Source organism: Nelumbo nucifera, chromosome 3, assembly GCF_055504915.1.
Source record: "Nelumbo nucifera cultivar China Antique chromosome 3, China Antique-T2T, whole genome shotgun sequence".
NCBI classification, from domain to species: domain Eukaryota; kingdom Viridiplantae; phylum Streptophyta; class Magnoliopsida; order Proteales; family Nelumbonaceae; genus Nelumbo; species Nelumbo nucifera.
The window spans coordinates 20,198,084-20,210,307 of NC_142651.1; the positions used below are offsets into that span (position 1 = coordinate 20,198,084).

The window sequence follows — 12,224 nt, forward strand, 5'->3', positions numbered from 1 at the left end:
TTCCGTGATTTAAAAGGCGTGCCTAAGGCATGCCTAGGTGCACAGGTGAGGCACATTTTAGGATATGCACCTCAGCTAGGTCCCAGGTGCAACACTTTCAAAAGGCACAACTTGGTCTGCCTTGCGCTTAAGCTCAGGTGCACACCTTTTGAAAATCTGTGCACTTTTTTTCTGTTTTTTTGTGCTTAGAAGCTAGGCCGGGGGCTCCATCCCCGGTCCCTGATCAAGCTGAAGCTTCAAAAATATTCCCATATTTGTTAATGTTGTTCATTCATTCATCATAATAAAAGATATTTTTAAAAGACACTTAAAGGTATGAAACCTTTTTTTTATAGGGATTAAGAATTTAAGACCCTGATATGGACTTATTTGGGCTTGCCTTGAGGGGTTTGGTATCAAGGCAATTCATAGAATCATGAATGCATAATGTTTAACATCACATTAGCTATTTAAAGTAATGCAATTGGGAAAAAAATAATAGGTTAAGAGGTTACATGCTTGGATATGTTTTATATGTTATGCTTGATTTTATTTTTAAATTTTCATTTTAAATATGCTTTACATGTTATGTTTATGTATTTTAATTTGTGATAATAGTTTTTTTTTAAACATTTATTTTTAAAATTTAAGTTTATATTATTAGTTAATAATGCATTTAATATTTTTAATATTTTGCATTTTTTTTGAAAATTTTAGCTTTTTTTTTGTTTTTTTTTTGCATTTTTGTGCCTTGGTTCAGAAAGGTGTACACCTTGCCTTGCACCTTGGGCACAAAATGGCCCTTATCCTTTTAAAACACCGGAGGGATTCTCTGATGAAGTAAGAAAACAAAGGAAAAACATTGTAGTTATAATTTGATAACCATTATTGAAAATAGAATATATTTTGGAAACAACTAGAGATAGAATAAGAAAAATTCTATGGTCATAATATGTGGCACACAAGATACAATTAGAAAATTGTTGTGGGGCATCTGTCCTAAAGATGTTTAACGACCTCCTACCATGTTTGGGGGTGCTTCTGTCATAGATTATTTTGATGGATTATTGGAGGTCAGATGGTGGATTTGGACGTGCCACCAAATGAACCCCCAACCACTAGAAAGCAAAATTTTAGCAGTTAGAAGTTTGCTCCATGCTACCAAATGCAACCAACTTATTATTTGTTGAATAAGTTGGTCTTGCTATTTATCCTCTGTTGATAAGTATATCTCTTTGGATGAATTTAAGGTCTTAATGGGTTATTGTTGTCCTGATCCCAAGTGTTGTTGTTTCTGAAAAATCTGATGGGTAAATTGTTTTCTTCGTTTGCACAAGGAAAACAATTACCATTTTGCTTGGTAGGCAGCCTCCTAGCTTAGACTGCACTAGGTGGTTGGAACCTAGGAGGGATATTCCAACATTTGGCAATTATTACACAAAATGCACTCAGCAACTGTTGCCTACTTCATGTTCACACCATACCTTGTTCATTCTTCATTTCTATTTATTTATCATTTTAATTGTAATATAACATATGCACTACAAGTTGGTAATTTTCCCTTTTAAGTTATTGGTGCTTATTCTAATATCTTGATTCAATATCAATTCTGTAGATTCCAGCAATCTTTTATTTTCTATTTCTACTTTCTTATGCTTTCCATTATTTCATTAATTTGCAGTTATTTGAGTTTTTGTTGACCATCGTGGGTAGCTCTAAATTGGTGAAGGTAAGCTCTGGTTTATTCTTCAGTCAATATATTTCAGTCTCCTGTTTTCCCCCACATTTTTCAGTTCTCATGGTTACTTTTTTACTGTATGTAATGTTGTCTTGAAATTTTGAAGGTCATCATGAAGAATGTCAAAGAGTTGGTATATTATACTATTCCATTTTTGCAGATAACAGAGCAACAGGTATCTCTAACTTCTAGTTTGTAAACCATTTTAACTTTGCATAATGTGTGCGAAAGTTTGTCTTTCTAAGGATGCCTATGTTAGTGAACCATTCTATGCCACAAAATTGGAGACTATCAGCCTTGGCATATTGCATATAGCCACTTTGAACCAACTGCTGAGGCAAGGGGACTCCTATCCCCTTTTTTCCCACCCTTATAGATGATTACCTAATTTCAAGGGTAAACAATGTGGGTTAATTTTGGGCTTGGAGGGTAGGGAGTGAAAGAGTGATGGTACCGTTTTTCTTCTTTTAACAGTAGATGCCATTTATTCTTTAATTGATTGTGGCTGAATTATTCAACAAGTCAGATGAGATCATTCCTTTTTTTTTTTTGTGAGGATGGGTTGAAGGATAGGGTGAGAAACTTGGGCCTTTTAAAAAGCTTTTTTAAGGAGCTAACCAATTCAAAAGTCAATCGGGAAGGAGGTGTATCACTAGGACTGTAGATGATCTTCTATGCACATGACTAAACTATCTTAGTGTAATTTCTCTCATTTTATTACGCATTGGAGCTATTCCTAGGTTCCTTCAGATGACTTCATTTTTAATCCTATCCTTTCTAGCTTTTCCACATATCCATCTCAACATACACATTTCTGCCACACTAAAGTTTTTGGATGTGCTGTTTCTTGACTGCTCAACATTCTGCTCCATACAACATTTCTGGCCTTAAAACCATTAATAAAAATTTCATTTTAACTCCACTTTGCTCATCCTACTCTAATTCTTTGGGCAGCATCCTCCTCAATCTCCCCCTTGTTATGAATTATCGAACCAAGGTAACGGAAGAGGTCATATTGAATTATCTGTTGGTCTCTAATCCTAAGTGTATTCTGATTTGCCTCCTATTCTTATTAATTTTACATAGCATTAGGATGATTGCTATTTTAATCTTATTATTTTAAAACCTCTTGTCTTTAAGGTATTTGTCCATAGACCAAATTTTGCATTTAATTCTTCATTAGTTTCATCAATTAATACACTGTGATCAGCAAACAATAAGCACCATGGTACCTCTTCCTGATTCCTGAATATGTTTAGTTAATTCATGTATGATGCGTCATCATCATCATCATCATCATGAATCTTAATCAAATTCCTTTTCTCTCCTAGTGGGATAATCTAGGACTTTGGGGAATATGGATTTTGAAACTCCTAATGTCATAGCACTACTCAAGTCATTGGATTATGTTTTCCTTGAGGCTTGAGCCTTCTAGATTGGATGCCAGTATTTGAACTGTTGACCCCTCTTTTATTTTCTTTTCTTGTGCGTTATTTTTTCTCTCTTCTTCAAGTCTTTTCTTCTTCTTCTTCATAGCCTTTCTAGTGAAACAGATTTAGAGTTGGCTAGTGCTCCCTAAGATTAGGGGTTTTTGCTGGGAGTGTCTTCCACTTGAAAATTAGCACTAATGTGAAAGTCTTCAAAAGAGACCAGGTTGGTTCATCTCCTCCCATTTTTGTTTTGTTTTGCTTGTGGAGAGTCCACTCACCATTTACATATCTCATGCAAGGTTTTGAAAACTGACCTGGAAATAGAACCTCTTTGGCCACCATTTTTTGGGTCAGTGGTTCAACCATCCAGGTCGAGTGGTTTGACCTGTGATGTCATAAATAAAATAAAAACATAAAATATTTATAAATTCTGAAAATGTACCATAAAATATTTTTAAATAATGAGAAATACCATCAGAATTAAATAAATACAAGGTAATGAGGCACATCAGGTCGGATCTGGGTTTTGAAAACCTGTTTGATGCCCTATATACCACAAAATATGACCCACGAACTGCCGTGGGGTTGAATAGTTTAGTGGTTCGACTGCCCGGGTTGGTGTTTTTTTGACTAATTCAATACTTTTTTTTTTTTGTAAAAAAGTGGTCCAGTCCAAAACTGAACCTGGAGCCATGACCGGTTCCCGGGTTGAATGGTCTGACCATCCAGTCTGGTCCAGTTTTCAAAACAGTGATCTCATGTGCTTTTTGTGAATAGCATTTTGGTATGGTTTATTTCTCTTTTTGGATGCAGATGGATTCCTCAAATGTAGCTGGGCTGTTTGATACTAATTTTCAAGTAATCAAATCATGCCAACCAAGAGGGAAAAGACTTTTAGAGATGCAGTAGGGAGGTTATTTTATTGTCAACATGGGAGGAAAGAAACAAAAGGATCTTCAAAGAGGGATCAACAATCAAAGAGGTTGTTGTTGAAAGTATAACAGTGATGGTTGGATGCTGGGCAAAATCCATGGAATTGTTTGCTCCATTTTCAATAGATGACATTAGAGGATGAAATTGGGTGATCAATCGATAGGAGAAGCCACCAAGGACAAGGCAGCTGAAATTGAACTTTGATGGGTGCAGCTTCAAAAATCCTGGACTGTCAGGAATAGGAGGGGCTTTTAGAGATGTTAGAGGGAATACCATTGCAATTTTCTGTGTCGATTGGTGTAGGCAATTCATTGAAGGCAGAACTAATGACTGTACTACAAGGCTTAAGGATAGGGAGAAGTATGTCTTTGCGACATAAAAGAGGAAAGGGAGTCTAAGGTGGTATGTGCTGGATTAGAAGCAACATTCAATGTATGTGGTAGCATTGTTATATGATGAAAGATATCAGGTTTTTGACATGGGAGCTGAAGGTCACATGCATTTGGATTAACAGGTAGGGTAACAGCTTGGTAGACATTTTGGCCAAGCAAAGTGGCAACAAGGGATCATTTCTTTTGGGCAAAAAATGTGATGTACAGAAGAAATATGATGGGAAACAATTGTATATACGGAAAATCGAAAGGGGGTGCTGAACATTTTGCACATATGGTTTTCCCATTATCTAATAAAGCTTTTTTTTTTAAGAGTAATAAAATAAATTTTATTAATAAGGAAAAAGGCTACAAAGTAAGAGGTGACAAGATGGCACCTCATCAATACAAAGCATCTATTGATAAAAAAAATACAAACTAGTGACCGTTAAATCTGAAATTCAAGCACATTCCAAAAGTTCTCCCCCAAATCTGATATGCCAATCTGTTCAAACTCAAGGAGCACCAGAGCCCAATATGAGACATAATGCCCAACTAAAGCCACTAGCACCTCAATACTTTTGGACTTGTCTTCAAACATTCTCCTGTTCCACTCATTCCAAATAACCCAGCACATAGCAAAAGGAGTACAACTCCCTACTCTTCTTGCTTTTCTTCTTCCATTGATCTTTGATCAGGAAGAGAACAACTCAGCTGATGATCTTGGCTGGAAGGTACTTACTCCAAATAGATTCAAGTAGTGGTTAATAAACATTGAATATGGAGAAGTTTGTTTAACTAATTAATAAATCAATTAACAATTAATTAAATGAGTATAAAATGATTAATAAATATGGAATTGATAAATATTTAAATAAGTTTTAAATTATAGAGCATTTAATAATTAATTAATTAAAATAGGTATTTCAATTAATTGCTTCTTTTAATAAGGATTTTATTAACTGAAATAATAATTATTTTAATTAATTAGAAACAATTAATTAATTAATGATATTATTAGATAAATATTAAATAATGGTTATATAGTTAAATAATCATTATTGGATATTTAAAATAAATAATGACATAATTATTTTAATAAATGCATAAATAGTAATTTTAAGTAAATAGTTATTTAAGAAATATTAATAAAAATAAGTAAACAATAGTTATTAAATTTTGAATAAATAATAAAATAATCATTACCAGATAATAAAATAATTAAATAGGTAATTAAATAATAAGTATACTAATAATATAAGAAAACAAAAATAATTATAATTAAATAATACTTCAAAAATACTTATATAATTAGATAATTAAATAATTGGTATTAAACATTTAAAAGAAACAATTAATTAATATGTTGAAGTCTATATGGGGATGATCTGCAGATATTGGGTACCGGTTCTTTCATTCTGGCAAAAAAATTGGGGGCCATCAAAGCAAGATTAAAGATTTGGAAATTGGAGAAAAATGAGTTTAGATACTAAAAAGAATGCTCTCCTGAGTACCATAAAGGAAATTGGTTCAGTAGAAGAGTTGGGTCCTATTTCTGAGGAGCATAGACTAAAAAGATCTCAGGCAAAGATGAAGTTTGATAAATTGGCAGTGTCGAAAGAAATCAAATGGAGGCAAAGAGTTAAAGTGGCATGGTTGAAAGAGGGGGATAGGAATGCACACTTTTTTTACAAAATGGCAAATGCAAGAGCTAGAGCCTCTGTAATTATCAGGTTGGAGGGAGAGGGCAGGGTGGGTGTCTCTAAGGCAGATATAAGTTAGTGGCTACCATCTTTTATAAAAAGTTGTACAAGGAGTCTTGGTTCTTCAGACCTTTTCTTAGGTCCCTTCCTTTTAATTAGTTGAGTGATGTGCAATCATCTCTTATTGAAAGACCCTTCACGGAGGAGGAAATAAAAGCAACAATCAAGTTGTTGGCTGATGAGAAGTCTCCAGGGCCTGATGGTCTTACAAACCTTTTCTATATTAAATCTTGGGATGTGGTGAGAGGGGTTCTTTGTAGAGGAGTTTGAATACTACCTTTATGACCCTCATTCCAAAGATTGAAGGTGTAGTGAATATTAAGGATTTCAGGCCGATTGGTCTTCTGCATAGCTTCTACAAAGTCTTAGCTAAAGTTCTTGCTGAGAGAATGAAAGGGGTTCTTGGTAGTGTCATCTCAAATAACCAAAGTGCTTTTGTTCCGGGTAGGCAGATGCTGGACTCTGTACTCATTGCCAATGAGCTCATTCATTCCAGGAAAAAAGAAGGTTCCCAAGGGCTGATTTGCAAACTTGATATTGAAAAGGCCTATGATCATGTCAATTGGAGATGTGTTGATCTTGTGTTACAACAGATGAATTTTGGGTAGAAATGGAGGAATTGGGTTAAAGTTTGTACCACCTCTCCAAAGTTCTCAGTTTTGGTTAATGGACAATCCATAGGCTTCTTTGATAGTTCCAGGGGTCTTAGACAGGGTGATCCCCTGTCTCCTCTACTCTTTATATGTGTAATGGAGATCCTCACTTTATTTTGTAAGAAGGCTGTAGTTTCCGGTGAGTGGGAAGGTTTTGCAATTGTTCCAGGGGGAGAGAAGGTGAATATTCTCCAATTTGCAGATGATACATTATGCTTTGTGGATGCCTCCCCTTCACAGGTGGAATTAATCCTTGGGATCTTATCTTGGTTTGAAGTGATTACTGGTCTAAAAGTCAATTGGAACAAGAGCCAAATTATCCCAGTGGGCTAGGTTTCCAACTTAGCAGATTGTGCTGGTATATTAGCTTGTCAGATTGAGTCCCTTCCAGTCAAATATTTGGGGCTCCCTCTGGGGGTGTGTGGTGGTTCTTTTGCAATTTGGGACCCAATAATTGAGAGAATGGAAAGAAAGCTAGCTTCTTGGAAGGCAAAATACCTTTCTTTTGGGGGTAGGGTGACTCTGATTAAGAGTACTCTCTCCAATTTACCCACCTATTTCCTGTCTCTTTTCTTTATTCCAAACAATGTTGCAAATCAGCTTGAAATACTTCAAAGGAGTTTTCTTTGGAGAGGTTGAGAGGAGGAGAAAGAAGTGCATTTGGTGAGTTGGGAGCAAGTTTGCATCCCCAAAGATGAAGGGGGGTTAGGCATAAGGAAGTTGAAATCTTTTAATTCTGCTCTCCTTTGCAAGTGGATTTGGAGATTTGCAGCAGAAAATGATGCCTGGTGGAGATTTTTCATTGCTAGCAAATATGGTGTGGATTGGGGTAATTGGAGAACGAGGGACCCTCCTCCCAATTGGGGTAACTCTTTGTGGAAAGGGATAATGATGAATTTTTCAGCTCTGGTTGCTGGGGTCTCAATTAAAGTTGGCAATGGTAGCAGGACCAAATTCTGGAAGGACTCTTGGTGCTCAGATGAACCCCTTGCTGGTTCCTTCCCTCTCCTCTTCCAGTGTGCTTCGGATCAAGAGGCTTTAGTTGCAAAGTGCTATAGTGTATCTGGCGGTTTAGCTCTTTGGTCTCCTTCATTTAGAAGGAACCTTTTTGATTGGGAGGTGGATGAGGTTTTGAGTCTGTTGACCTGTCTTTAGAACCAAGAGCTGGATTACAGTTCAGAGGATAAGTGGCAGTGGAAGTGGCACTCAGATGGTGTGTTCTCTGTCAAGTCTCTGGCTTTTAACCTCTGTAGTAGGGGTATTCCTGATTTCCCTGACCGTCAAGTGTGGAATCCCACCAGTCCAACTAAATCTAACTTCCTAGTTTGGACTATGGCTCTTAATAAATGTCTTACTAGAGCTAACCTAGTGAGAAGGGGCATTCATATTTTGGACCTGTCTTGCAGTATGTGTGGGAGTAGTGCTGAATCCACTGACCATTTGTGCATCCACTGCCCGTTTTCTGCTCAGCTGTGGAGCCATTTCCTCAGCTCCATGAATTTAAGTTGGGTTATGCCGAAGTCAGTTAAGGAGCTGTTGTGTTGTTGGAAGCTCATGGATTTGAGCAAGAAAAAGAAGTCTGTTTGGAAGATGATTCCAATTGCTGTGTTGTGGTCCATCTAGTCTGAGAGGAATAGAAGGATTTTCTGTAACAAGGCTTTAAGTCCGGAAGAGCTAATTCAGAAAACAGTGGGCAAACTGATGTCTTGGGTGTCTGTGTCTGAGGATTTCAGAAATTGTAATGTGTCAGCTGTTTTTCTTTCTAGTTCCTGGTGGAATGTGTAATTGCTGATTTGATCAGTCAGCCTTTTCTGGGACTGATCTCAGCCTCCTGTGTGTAATTTCTTCTCAATAAATATTACTTTACCCTTTCCCAAAAAAAAGAATATTGAAATAAATACATATTTAGAAGTCATAATTAAATAGTTAATAAAACTAAGTAAAAGTAATTATAATTATATAGTAATTGTAATTAAACAAATACTTAATAAAGTAATAGTTATTAACAATTAACTATTAAAAAATAATTGAATAATTAAGCATTTAATAAATAGTTAAATGTTAATTAAAAGTTATCTATTGTTTTATTATTGTTTATGATATTTTGTTATTTGTACTATTATTATACTTTTTTGATAATAAAGGAGATATTTTGATAATAAAAATGTTCCATGTGGGGCCTTCAAGTGTGAAAGGAGGATGTGAAAGTATTTTTGGAAAACAAAAAGAGTAATTATGGTACCGTCCCGTATGGACTAATACATTTAAGGCTGAATGAAAAATGCAACTGAATGCTCTTAATTGCTCTTAAAATGTATGGTTGCTCTTCATCATTAAAGCTTAAGAGCAAACAAACAGAGCCTTTGTCTGTCAAGGAGTGTTCAAAAACAGTTACAATAGATCCATATTTATTAACTGTACAGAAAATACTACCTTCTGACTTAATGCCCCATGAATCAAAAGAGGACTATAGAAACTACAGAAACTTCTTTGAATGTCTGCTACTGAGTGCTAATAGTGATCCAGAACTACAGTCCTTTCTGAAAAGCAAAAGAAAAAGAAAAGAAAGAAAGGGAGCATGACAAGTTGGTTTCATAAGTTGTTTCAATTTTACTAAGGCAGTTAGGACAAAAATGGCAAATAATTGGAGAAACATGTGTAGTGCTTGTGTTTGCAATATGCATCCATGACCATCCAATTGTAGATGGTTATTTTAATTTTCTCCCATAATTTATAGACATGGACATTCCCATAGTTGATAACCATTGTTGCAAGAACTGCAAATGAATTTGATGCTTACCTCTGCAATTGCTCATCTGTCAGATGAAGTGTTCTACTAGTTTACAAGATTTTTAAATATTATTTCCTTTCATATTCCCCAACCTTTAGTTTTCTCTAGCTATGTTTTTCTTTTTTTGGTCTTATTTTGTTCATACGTTATTATTTTGTAGGCTCATACTTGGTCATTGGATGCTAACCAGTATCTTGCCGATGAGGATGAAGTTACTTATAGTTGTCGTGTTTCTGGTAAGCAGTTTTTTAGTCATCAGATGTTGCCTGGTTCTTACCAGGGTTATCAAAGTATTGGCTAGTCAGCTGAGGCCGAGACTGATAGCATCACAGAAGTACAATATAATACTTGTACTTCTGTGATTAGCATCTCCTTTCACCTTGTTTGGCCAACACACCAGCAAAGCAATTAGCATTTCTTATTCTCTTTTCACCCAATGCAAGAAATAATTGAAAACCCTGATGCAATCAGGGTTTGTTGTAAAATTGTGATGCTTTGGGAGAGATAAGAGAGTTTATCTCTTCCTTCTTCTTTCTTGTATTTCTTTGGTTTAATGAATTCAATTCAGTTATTGAACAAAATATTATTGATAATTATAGAAATATCAGATGCATTATACTTCAAGAAAGTTCCTGTTATAGTGAGAGACTCTACAATCAGCAATAAGTACCAAAAAACCAAACAAAAAGACGGGAAGAATCAGAACTTAGCTTGCAAGGACAGTACGAGGGATGGGGGAACATTTTTGAATTCCTTTGATACCTATACCTAAGATAGACCTGATGCCATAGCCTTCCTGGTAACTTCCTTAACTTGGGATTCCTTTTTGATCAATACTCAACGATTCTGTTGCTTCGTTTCTTCCATATGGAGCACATAACAGCCAAAGGAATAGACATCCAAACTAATTTACTTTTGCTGTTTAATCCTTTAATATGCCATTTGGATGATGTGTCACTGGTGGAACAAGGGGAACATCAACCGGGGTTGGCCCTAAATCTTTAACATAAATGGATAATGAATGAATAGCTGATTTGCTGACACTATTTCATAATGGCAAATTGCTTAATGGTGAAGGAATTTCAATACTTCTTTCCTTAGGTATTAACCCAACATTGCAATTGCAATTGCAATCCAATTTCTGGATTATTTTGGTCATTGTATTTGCAATATATAAATATATATATATATATATATATATATATATATATATATTGGTTATTATCTAAAACTTCCTTCCACCCTTGTAACCTTCTCTTAAAGTTAACCTCACTGTTTGATATATCTAGAGATCCCTCTCTCAGACATTTTTTAAGTTTAACATATACATGTTTCATTTAATCAATGGTAATCAACTGCTCTACCCTTAATTAATTATATATTATAAAAATATCCCTATTTTATTTCTATAATTCAATTTTACCCCTTGTTTCATATTCACTCATTTAACAACTCACCAATGATTCAGTTTGAGTGAATGGATGATTCTATTTTTGAAAATTTGGTTCAATGGACAGAGTTGAATAGAGGGGCATCATTATAATATTGCATATGCTGTTTATGTTCTAATGAAAAATGTCTAACAAGGGAGTCTATGGGCCTATTCGTTTCCTTTTAACTCTTATCTCTTAAGAGGAATCTTTTAACTTTAAGAGAAAATTTGTTGTTTGTTTCCTCTTATCTCTTAAAGTGCAATCATACAATCTTTTGTTTTCCAATGATACCCCCAAAAAGATAAATAAAAACTCTCATATATGGGGTCAAAATGGATATTTGATAGTTTTCAGAATTCAGAACAACATTCTCTGCATTCAGAGTTCAGAGGAAAGAAAAGTTTACCAATACCAATGTACCTCTTAATGTAATTATTACACTTTCAGATGTCAGACTTCAAAGCAAATGAACAAACCCTATGGATGTATGGAAAAGTCGGGATAAATTTAAGAGAAAGGTGGGGAAGTTAAGGGGAGTTTGAGATAATACCTTTTCTATTGATGCATCTGAAAGCATAAGCGAATGAATGTATTTTTAGGAGTTTGGATCTGCTCCTCACACTGACCTCATAGAACAAATCAGCCGTGTATTGGGAACATGTCCCCATGAATAACAACATACAGGTATGGGAGACGTTCCTGATGTATGTCTGGGGTGTGCTGTGAGGTCGGTGTGAGGAGCGCTCTGTGAGGAGTGGATCCGAACTTTATTTTGAGTGTGTGATTATTCAAAAAATGAGTTTTTTTTTTGGTATGTTGTATTGATGTTTAACTGGACCAGTGTGGCTGGCTCCTAAATATGAACTGCCTGGATTGTGGTAGGACTGTGGTTAAAACATTGTTCTAAAAGGGAACTGTCAAGTGGTTCACATACTTTTCTATATCTTTTAATTTCTATTTTTTTCAGTCAACTTATTTTTGTTGTTGATGTCGTGGTTGGTCCACGGCTCTTCCTGGTTCATTTTGGATCCTTTTTTTTTTTTTTCAAAATATTGCATGGCATATTCTGCTTAACCTTGGGCATGCTTGAATTTTCTTGCATAATTAGCTGAATTTGCTTGTTATTTCATCTT

General features: G+C 35.3%; 1 protein-coding gene across 3 annotated transcripts in view; it reads left to right on the top strand.

Annotated features, from left to right (window-relative positions):
* The window catches only part of LOC104600656 (ARM repeat superfamily protein), a 60,239-nt gene that overhangs the window by 5,214 nt on the left and 42,801 nt on the right, over window positions 1-12,224 (top strand). For all 3 annotated transcript variants that reach the window (XM_010263733.2, XM_088900959.1, XM_088900960.1), the window contains 3 exons: window positions 1,661-1,708; window positions 1,824-1,892; window positions 9,819-9,894. In XM_010263733.2, coding sequence (XP_010262035.1) covers window positions 1,661-1,708; window positions 1,824-1,892; window positions 9,819-9,894 — 193 coding nt within the window. The remainder of the gene's footprint in view (window positions 1-1,660; window positions 1,709-1,823; window positions 1,893-9,818; window positions 9,895-12,224) is intronic.